Genomic DNA, 26,737 nt, shown 5'->3' with positions numbered 1-26,737 from the left:
AGCACGTGGCAGGCAGCCCAGCCCAACCCTCATCTTTCCAAGGAAAAAACTGAAGAGGATGCAAACTCATCAGGAAGGCCTGATTATGATAAAGAACTGGGTCACCCCGGGATTAAACTTGGAAGCAACATCAAATTCCAGGCCTTTGAGCAAGCTGAACTTGCCCTCAGAGATCAAAATCAACAGAATGCTTCCAAGTTACCAGAGTAAACATACTGGTTTGTTCTTTTGTTTTTATCAATTTTTATTGGAAGTTTTCCACATAAAATACAATAAAAGCCAAGCTAATCTAAAGAGAAAGCAAGAGAGAGAGAGAAGCAAGAATAGAATCACAGAATTGTAGAGTTGGAAGGGACCCCAAGAGTCATCCAGTCCAACCCCCTGTGATGCAGGAATCCCAGCTAAAGCATCCCTGACAGATGGCCACCCAGGCTCTGCTTAAAAACCTCCAAGGAAGGAGAGGCCACCAACTCCCCAGAGAGTCCCTTCCACTGCCAAACTGCTCTTACTGTCAGAAAATTTCTCCTGATGTTGAGTCATAATCTCCTTTCTTGTGACATGAAGCCATTGCATCTAGAGCAGGTGAAAACAAGCTTGCTCCCTCTTCCATGTGACAACCCTTGCAATATTTGAAGATGGCTCTCATATCTCCTCCCAGTCTCCTCTTCTCCAGGCTAAACATACCCACCTCCTTCAACCTTTCCTCAGAAAGCTGGATTTCCAGACCCTTGATCATCTTGGTCACCCTTCCTCTGCACGCCTTCCAGCCTGTCAACATCCTTCTTAAATTGTGGTGTCCAGAATTGGACCCAGTATTCCGGATGTGGTCTGACCAAGGAAGAATAGAGTGGGACTATAACTTCCTTTGATCTGGACACTAGACTTCTGCTGATCCTTTCCACATGTACTGCTAGTGAGCCCGTACATGATTATCTCTGCTGACAGGTGTGTCAGCAGTCAACATCTAGTCCACCACAATTCCTCCTCCGAAATCCAGTAAACATACTGGTTTGGAAGAGTGGGGTAACAGTGCATCAAGTGGATTGGCACACGTGCTGGGTGCATGTGTTTTACACTAAAACCAGCACGGTGAGTGGTTGGATGGAATCTTTTCCAGCCCAATTCTCTCATAGGCAACCTGGCAGGGGCTACCTGACAAAGATGGGCACCGCCAGAGATGCAGGCGAGCAGCTCAACGGTCATGACTCCTAGTCTTATGCAGGAGGCTATATCTGAGCCATGCAAAGTCAGAGGTTTCTTCACACACCTCTCGACCCTTCCAAGTTCAAGGAGACATTCCCATTAGACACAAGCACTTGAGAAGTGAGGAGATCTGCAGGCAGGAATGTGTAGGGCACATGCTTTTCATGCAGAAGGTCTCAAATTCAACTTCTGACATCTCCAGCAAGGACTGGGAGACCCTGCCTGAAAACCTAGGAGAGCTGCTGGCCAGCCAATGTAAACGAATGAATCCACTGGTCCATCTCACTCAGTACTGTCTGCACTGACTGGCAGCAGTTCCCAACCATTTCAGAGAGGGGGTGTTCTCACCCCGACCTGGTGGGGACTTAACCTGGGACCCTCTGCACGCAAAGCAGATGCTCTCTTACTGAGCTCTGGCCCTTCCTTAATAGTGGGCTAGAAGGAATGCTGGTCTGAGGGTAGAAGAGCAGCTTCTGCTGCTCCTGCCTAGTCCACCATCCTATTGTGGCCATTGCAGGTGCCCCTTGGGAAGCCCTCCATCGGGACATCCTGCAACCCTGTCATCGGCTAACCTAGGGCACAACATATGCAGAAGTGCTGCGCCTGCTCCCTTGAAATGAAGCAAGACATTTCCATCAATGGGAGGAGCTGCAGAAGAGCATGGTCTCAGGTGCAGGGTTTCCTTCTTGTTGTACCTGACGAGCCAGATCTGGGCACCTCTTGCTCTACTGTCCTTAAATGGTGCCAAACATCACCCACCCACCCACCCACCCAAACTAGGCCTTCCTTTTGGCTCCCACCTGAGAAGGCCCACTGGTTTGCAGAAGGGGAATAACTATACAAGGGCACAGAATCACAATTCCTGGAGTTGCAGCTCCACCTACTGAGCATGGGAAGCAAGCACATCTCTCCCTCCCACAGAAAGAGGAGAGTGCACTTCTCACATGTGCCAAAACCACACCTAAGCTTTTCTTTCCTTTACACACACTCACATGGGTGTGGTGGGCTTCAGCCCCGCTGTGCATATCCAATTCCATTGCTAATGACAGCATGCACTGAATATCATCCTCCCAAATACGGTGCTTTAGGACCCTAAAGGACTCCTTTCTCCTGCTTAAATCAGCCTGAATTTCTAAGATTGTCCTGGGAGGCTTCTACAAGTCCACATGTCCTTTGAATCTAGAGGGAAAGGCTCTGTTCCGTTGTCTTCATGGAATGCTCTCTTGACACCAACTCTGATTTCTTGCCTGCACCAAGTGCTGAAATAGGAACAAACCGTCTACCTCACGTAATCCCTGACCGCTTCATCCATGGTTCCAAGACTCAAAACGAAGTCCTGGGCTCATAATTCTTTTACATCTAAGTGTATGTCTTTCATACTTGGCTCCAGTTGACAGATCTTGAGGCTACAGTATAAATAAAACACACAACAAAGCAGATCACACAAGCCTGAAGCCTGCCCACCCTTGCTGTAGATCTGTCTTTATGCCAGAGTTCATCTGGTTTTATTGAGATGTTGTTGTTTTTAAATAGTTCACTACTGTTATGCACTTTTATATGGAAATATCAGAGACCAGAGTTCCTTTCACACAAGGATTGTAGATGTGGGGGGTGGAAATTGTAGGTAGAAAAGGGCTGCACTCAAGGTTGCACACACACACTGCCAAAGACACACCCCAACATTGGCCTCCTCCACAACACCCACAAATTAGGCATTTGCAAAGGAAAGCCTCCCCATGTTCACATCTAGGCAGGATTCCAGAACACACAGAAAGTCTAATGTGTTTGGAAGTCTATACATGTAGACTTTTCTTTGCAGATGTCCACTCTTAATGTGTAGGAGAAACTTCAGGAGTGATGCACCATCTTGGGGCTGAGGACAGAGGGCTGTCCCCCTTTGCATGGGAAGCTAAGGCTTAAGCCAGGCAATGGTCTGTGGAAATGCTGGGGCAAGAACAGAAGGGCAGACCTGTTCCTGGTGGGCTTGTGCTCCCTCTGAAGGACCCAATTCAAGTTTTGTAGGTGCTCTCAGACCTGGAGCTGCTTCCACATCTTCAGGTGGCAAGGAGTGCTTTGGCCCAGTTTCAGCAGGTGTGTCAGCTGCACCCCTCCCTGGAGAAAGCAGATCTGGCCAGGGACTTTAAGTCACATTTGGATCAGATCTACACATTATCATTAAAAAGTGTTTGGAAATGACAGCTGGTGCAGAATCATGCAGACAGATTACCACATTACAACACTCTGCTAAAAATGGCACCACCTTACAATCTGCTAGTGGCTGCAATTCAATGGGCTGGTGATTACATATGGGGTCTCACTGTAGGAAGGTGATCATTGAGGGTGGAGGAAGTTCCTTTAAGAGAAAACCTCCCCTGCTACAAGGGGATGCACCTAATTCTGTCTTCTTTGCACTCAAGAGAGTGGCAGGGATCTGACGGGCGAAAGGGTCTTCTGAGATTCTGACCCACCAGAGTCCTGAAAAAGCGATCCAAGGTACACTGCCATTTTAATAATTATTGTTTTTTTAAAAAAATGGGCACTTGAATCGTGAAGTCCAATGTGCAAGGATTGTTTTGGCACAGCAACTAACCAGCCTCGTGGATTCTCCCCATGTGGCTCACAGCTGTATGCTGTGCTTTTAGAGTTCTCAACAATGGGGACATTCGGAAGATGGTTTGCTGTGTCAAAAAGGAAACAACCTGGCTTTGCTGTGTTTTATAAAACAAGCAAACGTGCAAATTGATGCAAGCTCTGACCGGTATGCACACAACTGTAATCTAATAATCTACTTGCATAGGAGCGATATGCTTGAGAGAGAGGACAGCCAGGTGAGCGACACACCACTGCATGCAGGAAGAGGAGCCACAAAGCAGCCCCCGCAAAGCCCCAGGCTCCTGCCACCACTCCACTCCCTGAATCCAGCCTTCACTGCCTGGGGGCCCTCCAGATGTTTGGGACTGCAACTCTCATCAGCCCCACGGTGGTCCAAAGTGCCTGGAGGTCAACCAGGTTGGTGAAGGGGCTGCCTTAGCAAGATGAAGGACACAGGGGACACAGCCTCCCCTCCCACCACAACCCTTCAGCAAAGAAAATAACGGGGATTTTTTGGACAGCAAAAGATGGTACAGCAGCAGCAGCCCTGAACACAGTTGCATTTTGTGTCCCACTGCTATCTCTGGATGAACAGGCTTTGTGGTTTTCAAAGCATGACCAAGAAATCTGCAAAAAGCCATTCGAGACAGATGAGTGTTGGACTGGCCCTTGGCAGATCTGCAAGGCGCTCAAGTGCCTCTTCCACGTGACCTTCAGGCCCCGCAAGACTATTAGCTCTTTCCAACCTCTTCCCCAAGCAATACATTTTAAACGGGACAGGAGGAAATGAGGAGAGCATCCTGTTCCCCTGTCCAGTCCTCTTCAGCCAGCTCTTTGTCAAGGATTTACGGGGTGGGGAGTTCTTTCCTAGGCAGTCTTTGAAACAAACAAGAAGAGTACCAGATGCAAAAGAGGAGGAGCATCTTCAGGATTAAACCCCTCAATCTCTAAAGACGTCTCCTCCTGTCTTCAGATGCTACTGGAACGCCAGACAGCAAATAACTAAGCAAATGCCAGCCAAAAGATAGGGAGATGGGGGCAGGGTTTTCATGAGCTGAAACATTCGCTGGTAAGCCGGGAAGATGGTTCACAGTTTCCCGTTTGCTCTTCAATCCCACCCAAGAGCTTCACAATTTAAGATCCAGGCGTAAGTGCTAGGTTTGCCCAGCTGGCAGGGGTGGGGGGTGGGAAGAGATACCTGCCTTGACCTACTCCAGGTGGGCCATAGCAAGGAGCAGCTCTGGGAGGTGGGACACAGTCGGACTGAAAGTCAGGGCACAGGCAAGCCTTTTTGCGGGCAGGGCCACCGTTAGGTTCTCACTTGGAACTTCCCAGCTTTGGTCATGTACTTGATCCCTTTGAAAGGCTTGTATTTCTCTCCGTACATGTCCAGGCGATTCACTTTCAAACCTAGGAGGGCGGAAAAGGTAAGGAGAGAGGTTGGGGGAGAGCAACTGGGGAAGACCAGACATGGCGGCTCTGTTCTGCCTCCACTGACGGAGGCAGAAGACCCGAGTGCCCATTTCTGGGAACCACAGGTGAGGAGAGGGCTCTTGCACTCAGGGCCGGCTTGCGCACTTCACAGGGCATCTGGTTGGCCACCGTGAGATCAGAGTGTGGGACCAGATGGGCCACTGGCCTGATCCAGTGGGCTCCTCTTAGCCCCTTAGGATGTTGAGACTGTTAAGCACATATGCACAGAACTGCTTAATCTTCATGAAACCTATTATGATAGAGATGGGAAGGAGCAAAGGAGGGGACTAATCGTCTGCGGCAGTCCACTGAGCCATATACCGTATTTTTCTCTCTATAACACGCAGATTTTTTCTCCTAAAAAGGAAGGGGAAATGTCTGTGCGTGTTATTGAGCGAATGTGTGGTCCCTGGAGCCGAAAAATCAGGCAAAAATCAAATTGCGCAGTCACGGAGAAGGGAAACCTGAAAAGAGGAAGCTGCTGCTTTCCTGCATTCTGCCTCAGGGTCTTACTGCCCACCCTCCTCTGTTTCGTTGCTGTGTTTGCTCAAACGGAACAAAGAGCAGGGAAAGCCCCTCCCCTCCAGGCAAGCAGAGGGGGAAAGCAGAGCGTCCTTCCTTCCTCTCTGTGCTCCGGTGCTGCTGAAAACATGCAGGTGGGGGGGGGGGAGAGAGAGAGAGAGAGAGAGCTGGCTGGCTTGGGTGGGTGGGTGGGTGGGAAACTTGCCTTCCTTTCCTCCCTCCCGTTAAACCCCTCTCCTGCATTCTTAGCCAGCTGCTTCTCTGCACACCCCTCTCGTGCTCCTTGTCATTTCTGTGTTTTTCCTTCCCTCCCCACTTAAAATGTGGTTAAAAAGCATGGATCCACATGGATCCTCAGGATCTTTGCATTGGGTCACCCCCAAATTCACCACCAGAGAACATTGCATGTCCATGGCTACAGCCTGCCCCCCAAAAATCACGCACCCACTGTTGCCTGGGGCTGCAATGGTGCAAAAACGTGGTTACAAAGCATGGATCCACATGGATCCTCAGGATCTTTGCATTGGGTCAGCCCAAATTCACCATCAGATCACATGTCTGTGGCCACAGCATGAAGCACAAAAATGATACATCCACTGTTTCATTCAGACTGTTTTTTCCCTTGTTTTCCTCCTCTAAAAACGATGTGTGTGTTATGGTCAGGTGCGTGTTATAGAGCGAAAAATACGGTAGTTTCTTTCACATGTCCCCCTGTAGCAGTAAGACTGCTGCTTTGTACATCCCTGTCTTTAGGCACCAGGCCAAAAAAAAAAAAATCCTCTGTAACCAGGACTTTGGTCTTTAACTATCTGTGGCCTTTTAGAAGGGGGTGGGATGTTTTTAATGTATCCCCTCCCCTGGTTTTAGTGTATCTCTGTGGGTGGGGGGGGGTGAGTGGGTTGTTAAGTCGCTTTGGCTTGCCTTGGGCAAGATAATGTCATCAAGAAGTTTAATAAATGTTAGGTGAGTTGCTAAGTGCCCCAGAACAGAGTCCAGCAAAGACCAGGATACCAAGTCAGAGGCTACAGCCTTCGGTTAAGGAGCCAGATCAGGTTCCTGGCTCCAAGCTTGACACAGGTAGTAAGGGAATCTCTGAGCGCAGCTCCCACAACACCAGGGGTCAGAGAACCAGAGCCAAGATGCTTCACCTGAGCTCAAGGAGCCAAGTGCCTGCCCCTCCCAAATGACCTGACCAGGGACCACAGGAGGCAGGAGGCCACAGCGCCTAGGAGAAGTGGCCATCTTCAGGCCAGAGGCTGCCCCTTTAAGGACACTGCTTCCCCAAAGGACGTGGAGCCAGAAGAGGCAGGACGGAAGGCAGAGGCTGAAGAGGCCTCCGTTCACTCCCAACCTTCTCGTAGCAAGTCACTCACCGGGCACGCTGACCGGCCTGGATGCGTGAGCTCCTCCAGGCACCAGACTGATAGGGCATGACAGAAGAAAGGGGATTCTCAAGGATGGCGTCCAGGATAGAGAACGTTTGGCCTAGGAAGACCTACCTGCTTTGGTCAGGCGTCTCTTTTAAGAAACTGGCAAAGGGGACACTGGGCATTCATTAAAACACCAATCCCCCCCCCACCTATTTGCCCAACAGAGTGGGAGCTTTTCAAGGCGGCTCAAAGCAACCATTAAGATGGAATAAGGGTGGCTTTTGCGTCAGCAACAGGCTGTTAAATTGCCTTGCAGGCCCACCACCCTCTGCTGTCGTCTGCTTTGCTTTATCCTAATTGGGTCAACTGAGAGAGAAATGTTTCAAAAGGAAGTGCGTAAGTTTAAAAAAGCGGAGTGTCACTGAACTCTCTGCCCACATACCGGAAATGGCCAGCTGCTGGATTTTGAACTGCAGGTTGATGGTGGGGTTCTCGTCCGGCTTGGAGGCTCCTGCCTGGAGGCTCATGGTCCCCTTCAGATTGGGCAGCTTTTGGGGGTTGATCTTCCCCACATCCCAAGACAGCAGCTTCACAGGAGAAACAGAAGACAGGCAACCACAGAGTCAGTAAGACAGCGGAAGGTTGAAAGCCCGTGTGGTGTCCTGGCTGGAGGGCTGGACTAGGACCTGGGAGAGACCAGGGCTCAGATCCCCACTGAGTCATGAAGCTCCCTGGGTGTGACTTTGGGCCGCAGTCACTCACTCTCAGCCTGACCTCCCTCGCAGGGTTGTTGTGAAGATAAAACGGGGAGGAGAAAAAGAAGTGGATCACCTTGAGTTCCTTGGAGGGAAGTTGCAATATAAAGGTAATAAATGAATAAATAAAATAAGGTTTGGGGCCTGGAAAGTGTAGGACTTGCAGTGCTGACACACAGGAAGGAAGGGTATCAGAATATGCCTCTGCCTTGACCTCAGACATACAGACCAATCTGCAACTAATGCACTGTGAATTAATTTGAGTTTACATCTCACCCCTCTTGTGTGCTTATTCAGAAGCACGTTCTTGCTCTATTCAGAGGACGTAAGTGTGGATAGGAAGCTTTAGTTAATCATCCAAGACACCCTTCCCAGGGTGCTGCTGCCTTTGGGTGGGGAGGGCAAAGGGAGGGGCTTCTAAGCAGTGGTGCCCTCCCTGGGGAATTCATTGTTTGCTCACTGGACACCTCTAGTGGGCTGACCAAGACCTTTCCTCTCTTAAAGCAAACTGGTCATTCCTATTGCTGCCAGCTCCAGTTCCACTCTACTCACTTGACTGCCTTGGCGACTGCAAATTGTTTTTAACTTGGTTTCAATATATCAGTGCATATGCACATTGTGTGGCCTGTCTTTGAGTGTCTTGGCTTTGAAGACACTCGAACTCAGGACGCAAGGGAGAAACGTGCTAAGAAGAAGGCCCGCTTGGCAAATCCACACCATGATTAACTCCCAACCAGAAACCAATGTCCCCACTGTGGAAGGATGGGTGGATCCAGAATTGGCCTCCACAGTCACTTACGGACTCATTGCTAAAACTCTGTGGAAGACCATCTTACTCTGCTACAAGTGATCGCCAAAGAAAGAAAAAACATTGTGTGGCAAGTAGGAATGGATCTCAGGTTCTCATTTTTTCAGTCGTAATATATGTACTCCAAATTTCTGCAGCAACTTGTGGATTATTATTTTTTAATCCTCCTGAAAATTCACCAGCATCTTAGTGCTAATTTCTCCTAGTGAACACATTTTGGTATACTATATTTAGTAATATACACAATTTCACAAGCAATTTCCTGTAATATAATGCATTATTGTATGTTGTTTTCACTAATACACATGTTTCTATGAACAGTTTAGTATATGTTTCTGTACACATTATTTGGCTGGAGAACCGCATGCAGAAATTGTGCTGCCACTCTAATTGCCCTACTTTGAAAAGACATTGAGAAGCATCTAAATGGGTCAAGGGGCTCTCATCTCCTCTCTTCCTGGAAGACGAGAGAAATGGTTCAAGAACCAGACTCTGCTGCCCCATTTGCACCTCCCTTCTCACCTTTGTGACAGGATCAAATGTGTGCGTCCCCTGCGAAGGCGTGAGGGTCATGTTCAAGACTCCTTTGGGCATCTGGCTGGTGACCATCACCCCCTCCACGCTCTTCCCCATTGTCTGCTTGGGACCCACGGTGATCTCAAAGCGGCCCAAGGAGTTGCTGTCCCGGAAACTGATGTTGTGCTTCACATAAACAGGGATGGACACCAAGCTGGAAGAGAGGAGACACCATTGCAGCAGCAGCAGCAGCAGTAAAAACCAGCTCCCCCCAACCTGGTGTCCTGCTCCGTATGCTTTGGAAAACAACTCTCATCAAGCCTAGCTAGTAGGGTAGTCACGTTTCGGCACCAAACCGCACACACACACACCCCCGCCGCCCCACTGTGCTGGCCAATGATGATGGGAATTGCAATTAAAAGCATCTGGAGCAGGGCACCAGGTTGGAGAAAGCCGCCCAGTCCTGTGTAGCAGGCTAATGTTCAGCAGTCACATGCGATGGTCCTTCCCAGAGGATAGCTGGGGCTGGCTGGTGTCTGTGGGGAGCAGAGAAGGGAGGGGAGAGTCCTTCTGAAGTAGGCTCTGATGTCTTCCTTGCACAATGATATCTATTATATTTTAAAGGTTTCTAGTTCTTATGACTGCAGAGGAACACCTGAAAGAATATCTTCCCCAGGTTTTCCATGGTAATTCCAAATGCATTGGCAGTAATATGCAAGAAGCCAGAAGGGACTGTTGAGCAGCACTCTAGTGGTCTGAGGAGTGGGATTTCAATATCCCCGGGCAGCTCCTTGTATTTACCCCCACACCTGTGGTTAGTTCTCTCTGGCCTCTGCACCCAAGGCTATTTATTTTTGATTCTCTATATTCTGTGACTTCTAATCTTTGCCAAAAATATATACAGTACAGGCAGTGACTGTTATGTGCTCGACCGCACATGCGTGCACTGTGCTAAACTTTGATGTTACCCAAAAAGTCACAAAAAGGGGCAGGGCGGGGCAGGGGCTGAATGAGGTGTTTGCAGGCTTTTTCAATGGGTGCTCTGATTACACACAATTTCTCACAAGCACGCAATGACCTGGAACACAACCCCTGTGCAAGCGGAGTTGCCTGTAAGCTTCCTCTGCACAATGTGTTCCAGGTGCATCATTTGGGAATGCCTTGTGGAGGACAAGGATTTTTGTAGAGCCAAAGATGCATTGTAGATCCGAAACAAATTTGGGGGAGGGATGGTGCTTTTTTCCTTTTTAAATTTGGCTTGCAAAACTATGAATTTACATTGTCAGCATTCCCAATGACAACTACTGTCAGATTTATAGATTTTAGTCAGTCCGTCAGTCAGTCCCTAAGCATCATCACCTTAAAATCCATGAGTACTGTTACATCCCAAAAGCAACTCTCAACACTGAATGGCAATGGCAACATTTTTAGTTTGTGTAAGGTTTTGTTTCAGCTCTACTATAGAGCAGATTAGCTTTGTCATCTTGCTTTTTCAAGAGCCAGTCTGACAATGGCAAATGGCACTTCTGAAGGTCACTGGGAGGGAGGTGGGGTCCATCTGTGCACACCCCTAGCACCTAGTCTTCCCGCTGATCCAGGACAAAGGAGCTGCTCCTTTGTCTTAATTCTGCTCTTTCTGTGCTCAGTTTTAGCAAAGGGTCTGCAATATCCCGTGTCATCACTCCCTCTATTTCCAGCATTCAGGGATGTCACTGCTTATGGAGCAAAAACAGAAACCTCCAGGACTGAGTGTCTGCAGTGACCACTGAATACGGACTGACTGCTGGGGATGAGGAACAAAGCAGAGTATCCTGAACAGTAATACACCATGCTGTAACATTTTGTTGCAGGTTCCATGTGGCACCTTCCAAGCCAAGGTTGACTTCATGCCCCACAGTTGCTGATCTGTTTCTGGGCCCAATTCAGGGTGCTCATGTTTATGTTTAAAACCCTAAATGACTCAGACCTCAAGTATATATATATATATATATACATATATACATATATAAATATGTGTGTATATATATATATATATATATATATATATATATATATATATATATATTTGCTTTCGTAGATTTTTTCGTAGATATATATAAACCTTGCCTCCTTCCTTACAGACTGGCTTCTTTGCTACGTAGCTTTCGGCAAATGCTGGAGCCATACCTCTTTACCCTTAGACGCCTGAGATGTGTGTTTTCAGGACATACCGTATTCTTGTGAATGTAGTATGTTCTGTTTTTAATTCAGAATTTTAAGTTGTTGTAACCCGCCCTGGGACTTGATGATGAAGGGTGGGCAATGAAGAGAAGAGAAATAAAAATAAAATCAAAAAGGGAATGGAGCCAATAAGAGGGTGGCAGTTCCCCTGGGTGGGGGAGAAGCAGAATGTCACCACGAGGGATTCCTTTTCAAACCAAGTGTTTAGGGAAAGCTCCTGGACCTTGGGAGCCAAGGACTGCTCCCAACCCCACTCCTTACTTCTGAGCGCTGACATGATATGACAGCAGACGGAAGTTCCCATCTGGAGGAATGAAGGAGAGGATTCGTTCTGATTCCCAACGCTTGAAACGCACACAAGGGTGGAAGCTGACGTCGTCCAGCAACCTGGGATTCTAATGCAAGCAAGATAAAGATAGCAGAGATTTCTAACCAGACTGTTCTCTCTCCTGAAATCAGTGGGTTGTCTTTTCTGCTGCCTGTCTCTTCCCCACAGTTCCTGATGTATTCCCAATACCCATTTCAGAGGCCGTTGGGACTCTCCCCAGGTCACACACCCTCCCCGGCCAGGCACTGGACCCTCCTTGGGTGCTTTCACTTGGATAGGTGCCCTTGAACCTTGGTAGTGACTCTTGCTTGTCTGGATGGAGGAGAGATGAGCATGTGTAGAAACCAGCCTACTAGACAAAGGTTTGTTGCTCTGCTTGCTTTTGCCTCTGTCTCCATGCAACACTGCCATGTGGCCCCCAAGGGGTTGCCCAGAAGGAAATGTGGCCCTTCAGCTGAAAAAGTGTCCCCCACCCCTAGTTTAAGCGTTCCTTCCCACCACAACATTCTGCAGTGCCTTCCACCCACACCAGCCAGTTCCTCTGGCATCTTCCCCCAGGGAAGCTTGGCGGGTCTGCAGGACAAGCCCCACTTGAATGCCTGGACCTCAACAGTCATCAAGTGATGAAGGATCACACAAGCCCCCTTGGGCTTGATGGCCATCTTCCAGGCTTCCCTGACATCTGAAGCGAGGCACTATAGCGCAATAAAAGAAGGACAAAAAACAAACAGAATATTTACAGTATAAAAAAAAAATACAAGATTTCAGCAGAAAGTTACAAGACATGCATGGATTGGAAATGAAGCAGGATGTCTGCCCCCAAATGTTTTGCAGGCACAAGCAGTACAGCAAGTGGGGTTGCCTTTAACTGTCCCATCAACATCATGGGTGCAAATAATCATGAAGGCACAACAGAAAGGACATACGGAGGGTACCATAAGCTTGTGATGATCCTTAATTCCAGTAGGTCTATTCAGAGCATGAAAAAAGCAAGCAAGAGGTCCTTCCTCTCAAACTTTACCATAAAGGAGAGGGTAAGGTCTGGCATCCCAGTTAATTTCACGCAAGCATCAATCACCCCTTGGATTTCAGCCGTAATCGTGGAACCTGCCATGGGAAATAAAACCCAAGTGAGTCACAAAGGAGGTCACGAAACCCGGGGAAATCACTTTGGACACTGATTATGGTTAACAGTAGTCGAGACTTTTCAAAATGGTAGATCACTTTGTAAGTTACATCTGAAAAGTAGCATGCAAACACCATCACTGGCGAGGGAAATGAAATGAACAAGAGGAGGGGAATGCATTGAAATGTGTCTTCCTTTGGCCCCAAATGCTGCTGCTTCTGTTCATTGAGGCAAGGACCCTGCTGCCTAGAGGCGATGCCATGTGAATACAGATCTATGTACCTGATTTGTCAATGATGGCATCTATCTCCTCAATCACATCAAAATAGGCCTCGTTGTTGGTGTACTTCACACCGGTTCTTCGCCAAGGAACAACAGACAGCTGTCCTGTGGGGAGCTGTTCTCCCACATTGGTGCTTCCTGAAAAGGTTAAAAGAGATGGCAGTAGACAAGTGGACAGCCAAACCCATTTCCTAATTTCTCATACTCTTGTACCACAACAAAACACTGCTCTCTCTCTCAGAAACAGCAGTATTTTCAGATTGCATTTAGTGCAAGGAGTTCCCACCAGGAAGAGCCAAAATATTTTTCTTCTGCATACCAGATTCATAGGGCAGAAGCTGTATGCATATGGAAGTTTGCAACTCCTGCAGCAAAATATCCCACAGCCCAAAGGGAGCAGCTAAGTCTCACTGAGGTTAATGAGAGCTACTCACACATAAATTTGCTCACATTTTTATGGCAAGGAATGCACCAAACTTGGGGGTATTTGTGTCTTCTTGAAAAATCTTCTTTGCATATGTTCTTGCAGGTCTGTGAGGCATTCGTCCTCCAGGGACAACTTCTGGTACAGTAGGAGAAGTCGTATGCATGAACATTGTCTTATGCACACTGAAACTGTGTATAAATCTTACAGTGTGGGAACATGGGAGGGCAAGATCCCTGCTGGGATTCTGACTGTTCATTTGTGGTTCAGAACAAATTATAAATAAAATTAAATAAAAATAAAAATCTTCTCCACATTGGCAAGACACATCACCATTAGCCCTGAGAACATTATTCTCAAACTGAGGCATAACCTCTTGGCTACCTCCATCCTCACAGAGATCTAGGATGAATGGGAGAAGTTGCTTTTTCAGGAAAGCTTTGCTTAGGTTCCCAAAGCTACAGTTGGAGACAATGGGTACGTGCAACAGTTAACCATAGCTTCTACTTACATTCAAATCAACAAACTATGGTTAACTGCTTCCAAGCCAACCAGCTTTATTCTGGCTTGCTGAGAAGCCATTAATCATAGCTTCCTGGTTGGTACATAATGAGAAGCTATTTTTAAACTGTGGCTTCCTGGCTCATTTCCCCATTCTATGAAGGGAGCAGCAAAGCAGCTGCATGTGGAGGAACAACGCTGGCTCATAACTTGGCATATTAAGCCAAGATCTGATCATCCAAACATAGCCACTGATGACCAAATGAGACTATCTGAAGGTAGGAGCTGTGGGGGCATATAATCTGCATGCAAACCAGGAATGGGAAGCCCTCTAGATGTTGTTAAGGCTCCAAATCTCCTCATTCCTGACCACAGGCCATGTGAGCTGAGGCGGATAAGAGTTGGAGCCCAATGTTATCTAGAGAGCCATAGGTTCCCTGCCTTCAGTGCAGACAACCAGCTCACTGGCCTGTATTGCAGTGTGAGAAAACTTATTGACAAAAATTAGAAGTAGAAAGCGGTCAAAGCCAAATATGGAGAACAGCTGTTGAACTGAATATGGGTCAGTTGTCAGGTTGTCTACATGCAGAATAGTGCCTCAGAACCATTCAGTTGTCAAACTTGTTCGTGACAGTCTTCTTGACATCATCTGAACTGAGCTGAAAGAGCTGCCTCTTCCATTCATTCCAGCTGTTTAGGAGGACAAACCTGACTGTGCTCTTTGTCAAGAGGAGCTCCACAATGCCACCTGCGCTTCCCCAGTGAAAACAGTAAGTCATGGGATCCATCTAGCACATGCAGTGAAGATTCTTCAGGAAGTTATGACCACCACCAGAGTCTGATGCATCTCTCATCAAATGTATCTCTCATTGATGCAACCCTGCATAAAATTTACTTGCAAGCAAATCCTACTTGTCTCAGTGGGGACAAACTTCCAGTTGCAAAATGCAGCTGTGAAACCTTTTTACTTTAAAGCTCTTACACCAGTTCTCCACTAGTTCACCTGTTAAGGCTCAGCCCTCGCCCACTACCGGGGATGGGAAAATCCAGTGAAAAGTGTGAGATAACTCTCGCTGCACTAAATCATCATTTAACCACCCCACCAACAAATGAGAATGCGTGCTCATCAGTTAATGCCATCCAATCTCCCTGTGAACAAATCAGAGTTAACGCTCAATAAATAGGTTATTTGGAGACCACACACACACACATACACAAAATCACAGACCTGTAATGGTGTTGACAACTGTCCGTAGGATGGTCGGGGGCTTGATCAGCTCCTTCAGAATGTTGGACTCAGTAGCCAATGGGAATCCATTGTCCAGCATCTCCTCCAGCACCTCATAGACCACCACGACATTGTCCTTGATGACAATCTCGGAGCAGACTCCAAAATAATCCTGTGTGTGGAAACAAGGTTAACAAGCCTCCTCAGGGTGTCTGCTGAAACAGGCCAAAGAGGGAGAGCTCCACTTATTCCCCATGAAAAGAAAAGCCAGAGGTGGTTTTCCTGTGTAGCAAGGTGAGGAAGCCACTTCAAGCAGGAGTTTTGAGGTATCACTGGGAGCAGCACAGTGAGATATGGAGAGTCCTGGCCCATGGTGTCAGGGAGATGCAGACGGCAAAAGAGCTAAGGGGAGAGACCAGCACTTATAGAGAGCCTAAAGAGATAATTAGTAGCCTGTCGTCCGACAGTGAAGAAGAGGCAGGGAGGGGGGAGGCTGAGCCCGGAACTACCGTATTTTTTGCACCATAACACTCACTTTTTTCCTCCTAGAAAGTAAGGGGAAATGTCTGTGCGTGTTATGGAGGGAATGCCTACGGGTGGCATGCCTACGGATTTTCCTTCTCTAAAAACTATGTGCGTGTTATGGAGCGAAAAATACGGTAGTTATTCTTTGAACAGAGGAAATCAGAGGCAGGGTTTCCGCCGACTAGCTTGCTGGGGAAGAAAAAGTAAAAAAAAACACAAAAAAACCATACGAGGCATCTTAGCCGACAGGGTCAGACATGCTTTGAAGCTCTGGAAACTTTCTTTTGAACTTTGTAAATAAATCTAAAAGACAGCAACTGGCAGCGAGCCTATGCCGGCTTTGGCAGCACTCACCTCTCACACATGGGATACATGGGATTACAAGGAACGAATGGTACTGCTTGGGACCAGGTTAGGTCAGCCTTTTCCATCCACAGTCCATGCAGGTGACTGCAATTTAGGGGGGGGGGCACTGCTACCCATACCAAAGTCCATTTGGCATGGGTTCAAAGGAGAGCCTTTTCCATTGGGGAGCCCATTTTGTGGAACGAGCTCCCTATAGAGACCAGGTGAGCATAGAAAATGGAGGCCTTTTGCAGACAACTGAAGACCTTTCTGGGGAATAAGTTAAAAACCAAGGTTTTAAAGAAAAATTTAACACCGATTGAGAGAGAGAGGCTTCAGAACGAGACAGGCTTAACAGTGGTTAAGAAAGTGAAATACCTGGGGATTAACATGACAGCAAAAAATGGGAATTTATTTAAAGACAACTATGAAAGTGAAAAAAGATTTAGAAATTTGGTAAAATTTGAAGCTTTCACTGCTGGGTCGTATTGCTGCGATAAAAATGAATGTATTGCCTAGAATGTTGTTCTTGTTTCAAACATTGCAAATTGTGGACAAAATGGACTGTTTCAAGAAGTGGCAGAGAGATATTTCTAGATTTGTCTGGCAGGGCAAGAAGCCTAGAATAAAATTTAAAATACTAACAGATGCAAAGGAAAGAGGTAGATTTGCCCTGCCAGACTTTAAACTTTACTATGAATCAGCAACTTTCTGCTGGTTGAAAGAATGGCTGCTTCTTGAAAACACAGACATTTTGGATTTAGAAGGTTTTAACAATGTATTTGGATGGCATGCATATCTGTGGTATGATAAGGTCAAAGCACATAAAGCATTTAAGAATCATATTGTCAGGAAAGCATTGTTTAATGTCTGGATAAGATATAAGGCTTTATTGTTTTTAATTATTTTTATTTTGTATTTTTCTTTTTTCTATTTTTCTTTTGTAATATTTTGAAAATCTTAATAAATATCTTATATTAAAAAAAGACCTTTCTGGGATTCCTTGACTATTGGTATAGAACTCCTTTAAGAACATTTTAAGAACCTGCTGGATCAGGCCAATGGCCCATCTAGTCCAAAAACCTGTGGCCAACCAGAGGTCTGTGGGAAACCCAAAAGCAGGACTCGAGCACAAGAGCAGTCTCACCCACTGTGGTTCCAGCAACTGGAATTCAGACAGAATTTTGCTCTCTTGGTTGCTGCTGTTGTTGAAAAGTACTGTATATGGCTTGTCGATGTTTTAACTGGTGTTATTTATTGATTTTATGTATACTGTGAACCACTTTGAAATTTATAAAATGTATAAATGAAGAATAGCATTTCAGTATTAAAAAAACACACAGTGAAGTAAAATAATTGGGGAACAATGCTGGTCCACCTGGAAGTGAACCAGAGCACTCTGTAATTGTGGTGAGAATGCTGGAATAGGGCCAAGGAGACAAGCGTTTCAGTGTCACCCAGCCATGAGGCTCACAAGGCACCTTGGGGCCAGTGACTATTTACTGACCTTACTCCTACAGGGTCTTGTGAGGATAAAGTGGGAATATTTTGTGTGGTGGGGGGCAGGGACAGGGTGGGGGGGAGAGACCCATGCTTGTCACCACAAGTTATTTGGAAGAATTGAAGTATAAAATTATTAGAAGTTAGGAAGCATCTGGCCCTGTTCATTTCAGAACATCACCCTGGATTATGACCCAAGTTGGTCTGGAGTTTCCCAAATTTGGGAGGGTGGACTCTCCTTCTCCATCTTCCCCGGCCCTTTTCTTACAGTCACCAGGAAGCTACAGTGGTAACTGGAGGAGGAGAAAATGAAGCACATAAATAATGAAGGAGTGTAGAGAAGCATCCCTGATGCTCAGCTCATCAGATTACAACTCAGATTCCATCACTGGTTCTCATGTGCTGACAGGTAGTTAGAAAATTGTGGTGGGTGTGCAGTCTGAGCATGCCCAAAGTAAGAAAGGAGGCAAAAGCCATTTTTCTGTAAGGAAGGGTAAAAAATTAGGAAAGAGAACTGGAGCATCTCTGAGGTGGCCTTTTAAATGGGGGTCTAGGAGTCTGCACGGCCAAGAGCCTGAAAGAAGGGTGGTTCTTCAGTGGTGGAGCACCTGCTCTGAACGCATCTCCAGGTGGGGTGGCAAAAGACTCCTTCCAGAAGCCCTTTAGAGCTGCTGCCAGTCAGTGGGACTGGTGGCAGGCAACCTGTGGCCCTCCAGATGTCGATGGACCCAAACTTCCATCCTCCCCAGTCACCATGCCCAATGGCAAGAGATTGCATGAGCTGCAAACATCTCCTGAAAAGCAGTCTGAAAGCTTAACAACAGTCCAACAACAACCTATCAAACAAACAAACAAACAAACAAACAAACAAATAGTCCACCATCTGGAGGGTTTTGAGTCATCCCCCCACCCCGGCAGTGTAGACCATGGAAAACTAGATGGAGCAGTGGTCTGACTCTGTATAAGGCAGCTTCATATGTTCCTGATCATGAGGTGCCCTGTGACAAAACATAGAATCCTACACCAGATTCTAGTCCTCGTTGCCATTTTACGTACCTGAAAAGTATCCACAACCCGATGAAGAAATTCAATGACAAAAAGCGGGGGTACCTCTGTCTGGATCACTGCCACAAAGAAGATCTTGTGCCGATAGACACTCAAGAGATAGTGGTGAGGGGTGGGGATCACGGGGGGCACATTTTCTGCCTCTGAGGCTCTTTCCTGTGCCTCAAAGAAGTAGTCACAAACCGAGCGGCTAACCACACTTTTCCAGTGTTTCTCAAGGAAGATGTCTCCAGAAGAGTTGATCAGGAAGAGGCTGTGAATCATGGCTGGTCCAACAGGGAAGCACAACGCTGGAGATGCCTTGCCAAGTCCAGAGGAAGTTGGACTGTGCTACTTCAGATCTTTAAAAAAATCAACAGTGACAAAATATATATTACTTCATTGAGTGTTATTGAGGAAGGCCAGTTCACAAGTGTTGTACTAGCACCTGGGAGACCAGGATTCAGATCCCAGCTCAAGCATGAAGCTCACTGTCTCTCTGCCTAACTACCTCACAGGGTTGCTGTGAGGATAAAAAGATGGGATATAAAAGGAGTAATCAGAACAAATAAATCTCAGGACCAAAGTAATTTCACCCCACCCAGTCCTTATTGCCCAGCAGCCACAGCAGCTCCCATCCAGCTGCTCAAGATGGTTCACTGTTAAAACAGTGTTTATGGAAGACAATCTCACTCGGCTACGAATGATCGCCAAAGCAGCAGCAGCAGCAGCAGCAGCTCATGAGGGTGTTGGGGTGGTTATATGCAATCTCAGTTTTAATACTGTTTGTGCCTTCAGAAGTTTAAGGACAGACCTACAGCTTTGTTTCCATGTTTAACTTCCTGCTGAAACCCTGTTATCTCTTTATGCTGCAATTAGGGGCCCCTCCAGGCGGCAATAATGCTGAGGAGGCATCCCAGAATAACCAAGGAGGGGGAATGATGTGTGGCTGGTCCAGTATACACCCACCACTAATGCCCCATTACTGTGTCAATGACATCTTGCAGAATAGATCTTCAAAACAAAAAACACACACCACCATCCCCCCGAACCCTTGGCCAGTCTCCATTCACACACCCTCTCATGTCCCTCTACTTCAGCCCCCACTTCCTCAAATTTCAGACTGCTCACTTTATCAATCATCTATTAAGCTTGAGCCAGTCTTGTCCCTTCACTTCCAGGTGCCCCATTACAAGTAAGATACCTTCATTTCATTCCTAGCCTTCATCCAATTAGCTCATCCTGTGTTAAGCTTTGGAGACTACAGCAAACTGAGAGATGGTTCACACTTGCAGTCACAACCAAGAGAGAATTGGAGTGAGAATTTCAGGTGTGGGACCATGGCAGGAAACGTGATGTGATTATGATGCAATTGCATGGATGGAAAGTAACAGCGACAGTATTTGCAGAAATGGTGTTATGTTTTCTGCATGTACTGATCAGTTCCAGTTAGGCTTTCTCCACAGGGTCACATACCTTGTGAAGGCTTGAGTCTGACCAACAAGCACTCTCTCTACAATGACATCCATGCACCAATGTCAAATATCAAGGGAATGCACAGGGGCATTTCTGACAATGCTGCACATTTATGGATCAGATTCTCGCTTAGGGTTTGCCAGAACCCAAACCTCAATGCGTTTCAAGAGCAGAATAAAACTTATTTTATTTGTGCAGTTGTTTGACAGCTGGGATTGCAGACTTTATTTAAATTTACAAGAATGTTTCCTTTCTTAGCTGCTTATAATAAAATGCTAGTATTACAAATTAATGTGGTACCAGATAATAATATACTATGTGACCCCAAAGCTCTGTTGTGAATTTCTCCCAGGTTTTCCCTTAGTAATCACCAGGGTCTCCAGCATCCACATTCCTGTTTTTCTATTCAGGGATCCACAATTGCACTTGCCAGTCTTCCCCTAGAAAAAGCAAGGATAGCATTAGGGACAGCCTCTGAGCTTCTCTGCTTGGGAGGAGTGGAGGGGCCACATTGCACCTAAGAGGCACTCAGCAAGTAGACTTCTCATCATTTCCCAAATGGCTCTGAGGTTCAGGGCAACAAAGACAACACCCCCCCCTTCCCACCTCAAAGTTGGGGAAGATGTCAAGGTATTCTCACCCCTTGCATTTTAAATAAAAGCACACATTCTACTCGTGTAAAAACACCAGGCAGGCCCCACGCTGATTCCTGGACCGTCCATGGGCCGGATTGAGAAGGCGATTGGGCCGCATCCGGCCCCTGGGCCTTAGTTTCCCTACCCATGCTGTAAGTCAACCCCCCTACACAACACAAGTTGTAAATCTGCAAGCAACCCCAGCTGCAGTCTCTCAGCTCTCCAGAATAAAAAGCCCGTCCATGGATGTTGCTTGTAATTCTTAAAATCCTCATTACAACTGCATAGCTCACAGCTAGACATCCACAGGGTTGTTGTTTTTAAGAACCAAGAGCTCTACCCCCACATTACAGCCTGTGGTATTTCTAAGAATTCCTATTACAATTGCCCCAGAGCACAGGGAGGATTTCTGCTAACTCGACTATTACTTAGTGATGTGGGTTAATAAAATAAATGAATTCCCCCTCCCCCATACAACTTAGGGAAATTTGCACTGAATAGTTTTCTGTTTCCATCAGAAGATATTGTGATGCATTGGAGTAATCTAATTTAGCACATTCGTTTTACTTGCATTTAGCAAACAGATTAAAAAATTAAAACTCCAAAGTAGCCTAATATTGAATTATTGCACTTGGTATCCATTCATTCTTAGTAACAAACTTTTAAAATGGAAGCATTTTCATAGAAAAATAAAGAGCTGGAAAATGTGGAATGTTTTCAACTCAACATCGCTATTACGACCCTACTGTCTTCTAGGATGCTAAGCTGAAGACCCTCATGGAGCTCCTAAGCATCCCCTCTGGGACACCTCCATGCCTAACACACCAGCACATGAGCCTGAGCCCCCCTCCCACTTACGCAAACACTCCCTTTCATGCAACCCTCCACACCTCCGGAACGCAGAGCCCTATATCTTGTGTACCTTTTCAACTCCCTGTTCTCCATTGCAACCCCACAGATTTCACCCACATGACCTCATTGAATCCCCATAGCAACCTTGCCAGGGAGATGAAGCCGAGACAGTGACTGGCCCAAAGGGGCTTCATGGCCGTGTCAGGATTTGGTCTCCCAGGTCCTACCCTGACCAGCGCTCTAGCTGCTGCACACACTGGCTCAAGCAGCCTTTGCCAAAGGCGGTGCCCTCTGCAGAGGGGAGTCGGAGTGGAACACCACCTAGAAGAGTGTTTCCCAAACCTGGGGCTCCAGCTATTTCTGGACTACAACTCCCACCATCCCCGGCTAGCGATACCAGCAGGGAGAGATGATGGGAACTGGAGTCCAAAAGCAGCTGGCAGCCGACGCTTGGGAAACACTGACCTAGAGGGCGCAGCGTTCCCCACGGGCGGAGCCCCGCGAGACTGCGCCTCTGAACCCCCGGTGGGCCGCAGCCCCGCCTTCCCGCCCGGGAGTCTCGGCCCCCGGGGCTCCAGGGTCCGGCCCGCCCGCGCCCCCCGCCCCGGCTCACCGGACGCTTCCTCTCCTCGCCAGAGCCTTGGCCACGCCCCTTACCCCGGCGGTCTCCGCTGATTGGTTCGCGGCAGACAGCCCCTCGCCCTCCCCGCCCCGCCGGCAGCACCAGCTGAGAAGGGGGCGGCTGCGTGGGGCGGAGCTCCTCCACGTCGGCCGCTGATAGGCTGGAGCGAAGGGGCAATAGCGGGGCGACCTACCCGAGTGGCAGCCGCGGCGGCCCGTGAGCCTCGACCGCAGCGGAGAGCGGGGCTGGCGATTGGTCGGCAGCAGGGGGGCTCTTTCCGCGGCCCTTAGCAACGGGCCGTCGCCCGAACCCGCGCCTCGTCCGCCCACGCACGCGCCGCGCGTGACGCTCAGGTGGGCCTCGCGCGAGAAAGAGGGCGGGAGGGCAGTGACGTCATCGAGGAGCGGCCGCAGCGGGCGCGTCATTCTGGCTCTTTTATGGGCGCCTGAAGAGCCGAAAACACAGCGGGGGGGGGGGTGCCTGGGCAGTTCTCTTTCCCAAGGGCCTCTTTCCGCAAGAGCTTTCTCCCGATTGCAGTGCAGAGTGTTTGAGGACCGGGACATTCGCAGGGTAACCAAAATCCTTGTTTACAAAGCTGTTGTACTACCAACATAACTGTATGCTTGTGAAACATGGACCACCGATGAACGCCATCTCCAGCTCCTCGAAAGATTCCATCAATGGGGTCTCTGAAAATTTGATACATCCCTTGGGAAGACAAGCGAACTAATGCCAGTGTACTGGAAGAAGCAAAGATCACCAGTGTTGAAGCAATGATTCTTCAACAACAACTTTGTTGGACTGGTCATGTTGTGCGGATGCCTGACGATCGTCTTCCAAAGCAACTACTCTATTCCGAACTTAAAAATGGAAAGTGTAATGCTGGTGGTCAACAAAAGAGGTTTAAAGACTGTCTCAAGGCAAATATAAAAAAATGTAGTATAAACACTGACAACTGGGAAACACTGGCCTGCGAGTGCTCCATTTGGAGAACAGCCTTTACCAAAGGTGGGCTTTGAAGGCACTCGAATTCAGGACGCAAGGGAGAAATGTGCTAAGAGGAAGGCACGCTTGGCAAATCCTCACCGTGATCAACTCCCACCCGGAAACCAATGTCCCCACTGTGGAAGGACGTGTGGATCCAGAATTGGCCTCCACAGTCACTTATGGACTCACTGCTAAAACCCTGTTTTGGAAAACAATCTTACTTGGCTACAAGTGATCACCAAAGAAGATTGATGGAGACTTGGAACAAGAGCTTAATGTGCCTTGATTAGAGGACTGTGGACTGCTATTCCTCTCCATCACAGGTTGTCTGGGATGGATGAAAATAAACCTGTTTGGTTGGGAGAAGGCTCTCCCAAGTGAGGCTGGCTTGGATAGATGACTTGTGACTAACTTGTTTGGATTATGGGTTCTCCAGCCTCTGGCACTGGAATTATAGACCTGGGACTGCTTGGAGTGAGATGAAGACCCATGAGGATAGAATGACAGGCCTGGGACTAGAATGTTGGGTCTCTGGGACTGGAATGTCAGACTAGGGATTCCACACCTGGAATTCCAGTCTCAGGGGTCATTATTATTTTACCTGTTTGGAAATGTAATGAAACTGAAGGTACTTTTTTTCACCTTTGGTGGACATGCCCAAAGATTAAGGCATTCTGGGAGATGATCTATAACGAAATGAAAAAGGTATTTAAATATACCTTTCTGAAGAAACCAGAGGCCTTTCTCCTGGGCATAGTCGGCCAATTGGTGCCAAAGAAGGACAGAACTTTCTTTATGTATTCCACAACAGCAGCAAGAATACTTATTGCAAAGTATTGGAAGACACAAGATCTACCCACTCTGGAAGCATGGCAGATGAAGGTGATGGACTATATGGAACTGGCGGAAATGACTGGCAGAATCCGAGACCAGGGAGAAGAGTCGGTGGAAGAAGATTGGAAGAAATTTAAATACTATTTACAGAAACATTGTAAAATTAATGAATGTTAGAATGATGTTGGAATGAATCTATGTGACTTTAGCAAAAATGTATCAAAGATTTAAGAAAAATAGACTGTTAATTGGTGAAAAGAGGGAAAGTAAACTTATATTAAGATCAAGATAAATTTTCAGGATAAAAATTTTGAAGAGAGGGAAAGGATTTGCTGAAATGGATAATTGACTTAGAATACAAAAAAGGGAGGTGTGAGGAGGTCAGGGAAACAAGCAAATGAAAGATACCGTATTTTTTGCACCATAACACTCACTTTTTTCCTCCTAAAAAGTAAGGGGAAATGTCTGTGCGTGTTATGGAGGGAATGCCTACGGGTGGCATGCCTATGGATTTTCCTCCTCTAAAAACTATGGGCGTGTTATGGTCGGGTGCGTGTTATAGAGCGAAAAATACGGTAAGTTATGGGAAGGCTCGATTTGTTTTTTCTTTTGTTTTTAATTGTTTCTATTTTTCTGTTTTTTTATTGTGGTGTGTTGTTTTGTCATTGTTTAATTTGGTGTTTTTTCTTTTGCCTTTTTGTAAACTTAAAACCTTAATAAATACAATTTTTTTTAAAAAAAATAATACATTTTACCTGTTTGTCAAGATGGAAGAACCCTTATATAAGAATTTGCCGCTGTCTGGAGAGCACATGCCAGCAGAGTCTGAAGAGAGGGGGCAAGGAGAGAATGGACTGCAAGTTGCCAAGGAAACAAGCAGGCAGGATCTAGGTGAGGGGTCAAGTGGTAGAGCGGGAGCCTGCACAGAGTGACAGCTTGTCAGAAAGGGAATCGGAGCCCATCAGTCACAGACGTCACTGGAGGGGAGGCGTACAAATAGAGGGAGAAGCAGCGCAGGAAAAAGACTTACTTCCGTTGCTTCTTCCATAGTAAGAGAAAGGGAAAGCAAAGTCCAGTTGAGTCATCGTAGGCTGTAATGGAGGCTGCTCAGGAGGAACCTGCTGGACTTTCTGTTTGTTCTTTGCAATAAATCTTCCTTTTTAATTAGCCAGACTTGTGCATTTTAAGTGCTGCTTACAATGTTAGAAGTGTGAACCCACCACAGTATTTGGTAGATCCTGATTCAGCTGTTTGGGAAATAGTTCACTTTTGTCTGAAGCACTTCTGAGGTTGCTTGATTCACCTCAGGGTCCAAATCCAGTTCTGGGGGAAAATGAAGCTACTTCCTGCCCTGCTCAGTGTGGTGTAGTGGTTAAGAGCAGTGGACTCGTAATCTGGGGAACCGAGTTCGCGTCTCCGCTCCTCCACCTGCAGCTGCTGGGTGACCTTGGGCCAGTCACACTTCTCTGAAGTCTCTCAGCCTCACTCACCCCTCAGAGTGTTTGCTGTGGGGGAGGAAGGGAAAGGAGATTGTTAGCCACTTTGAGACTCCTTAGAGTAGTGATAAAGCGGGATATCAAATCCAAACTCCTCTTCTTCTATTATGAGGACTAAAAAACATTTTCCCTCTATTGGCAGAAATGGAATTTGCAGGCATTGTAACCACTGCACAGTTCATATAGCAGTCCTAATTACAGGTGAATAGATCCAGTTTTGGTTTATTTGTTTATTCTGGATGTGCTTAAATTTTACTTCTTTTTAAAGGGAAACGTCTACCAACTTTTTAAATTTCTTGATAGAAATTGATGAAATTTGCAAACATAGTATACCCTTCTGAAGATATCAGGCCTGTCCTGTCAGCTTGTGGAAGGATAGCTACAGTAGTTTTCCTACAAGGGCAGCCTTTATAGTTTTAAGGTGAGCTAAAAATGAACCACTTAACCTCCTTTAATGTTTTGTGAACAATAAATTTGATAATTGTACACATGGGAGGCACCCCTAGTTAAACAAACACGCAAACAAGCCTGACCAAATGGCAAACCAATATGGGTCTATGTGCAAGGCACCTTTAAAGTTTACATTTTTTTTGTTTGGTAGGAGACAGCTAAAAATGATTTGATTCACTCCCAGTGGTTTCTCAGGCAATAATTTTATTATGCGAATAACATACATTGCAGAGGTGCCCCCTAGGAAAATAGCCTGCAGAATTTCAGAGGCCCAATCTTGCAACATCCCTGTTTTTGCCTAGTCATGAGATTGCAAGTATCTCTAGGACCATATACAACAGTCAGGATGGGTGAAGTTAGAATCAAATAGGAATATATACAATTGCATCAGGCGTCCTACTGGGAAGACCCAGTTTTCTGAGTGCAAGTTCTGGAAGTTGGGCAATAGGGGCAGTACAGGATTCCTTTTGGTGTACCGACCTCCCCACTGCACCAAGGATTCCCTGTCTGAGCTGCTTCAGGTCGTGGCGGATGTTCTGGAGACACCTAGTTTGGTTGTCCTAGGGGATTTTAACATCCATACCGACACGACCTTACAAGGCCGCTCGGGACTTCGTGGAAAG

General features: G+C 46.9%; 1 protein-coding gene and 1 long non-coding RNA gene across 4 annotated transcripts; both read right to left on the bottom strand.

Annotated features, from left to right (window-relative positions):
• Positions 1–219: 219 nt before the first annotated feature.
• AP3M2 (adaptor related protein complex 3 subunit mu 2) lies at positions 220–22,493 on the bottom strand. 3 transcript variants are annotated; one of them, XM_083514322.1, is made up of 10 exons: positions 22,339–22,417; positions 20,610–20,678; positions 18,775–19,124; positions 15,349–15,520; positions 13,196–13,333; positions 12,809–12,894; positions 11,721–11,854; positions 9,246–9,453; positions 7,603–7,747; positions 220–5,205 (listed from the first exon to the last, which is right to left on the bottom strand). In XM_083514322.1, the coding sequence occupies exons 3-10, from the start codon at positions 19,045–19,047 to the stop codon at positions 5,105–5,107; spliced, it is 1,257 nt and encodes a 418-aa protein (XP_083370448.1). In that variant the 5' UTR covers positions 19,048–19,124; positions 20,610–20,678; positions 22,339–22,417; the 3' UTR covers positions 220–5,104. The 3 variants fall into 3 exon arrangements, with proteins under 3 accessions (XP_083370448.1, XP_083370449.1, XP_083370450.1); XM_083514323.1 differs by lacking the exon at positions 20,610–20,678 and having other exon boundaries at positions 22,339–22,493; XM_083514324.1 differs by lacking the exons at positions 20,610–20,678; positions 22,339–22,417 and adding an exon at positions 20,539–20,559.
• Positions 22,494–22,864: 371 nt separating this feature from the next.
• Positions 22,865–26,380, bottom strand: LOC310711996. Its single transcript, XR_014528709.1, has 2 exons — positions 24,924–26,380; positions 22,865–23,935 (listed from the first exon to the last, which is right to left on the bottom strand). It is a non-coding gene; the product is annotated as an uncharacterized lncRNA (long non-coding RNA).
• Between the last annotated feature and the right edge of the window lie 357 nt (positions 26,381–26,737).

The sequence above is a fragment of the Podarcis liolepis genome (assembly GCF_965112155.1).
Source record: "Podarcis liolepis genome assembly, chromosome: 7".
Classification (NCBI taxonomy): Eukaryota; Metazoa; Chordata; class Lepidosauria; order Squamata; family Lacertidae; genus Podarcis; species Podarcis liolepis.
This window is presented reverse-complemented; position numbering and strand designations above follow the sequence as displayed.

Bases quoted from the DNA above. Each gene is read 5' to 3' on its own strand.
- AP3M2 (XM_083514323.1), bottom strand. From the start codon at position 19,047: ATGATTCACAGCCTCTTCCTGATCAACTCTTCTGGAGACATCTTCCTT. The intron at 12,895-13,195 runs GTACATAGATCT...TTCCCATGGCAG, and splicing joins TGCCATCATTGACAAATCAG to GTTCCACGATTACGGCTGAA. The intron at 7,748-9,245 runs GTGAGAAGGGAG...TCTCCTGTGAAG, and splicing joins CATTTGATCCTGTCACAAAG to CTGCTGTCTTGGGATGTGGG.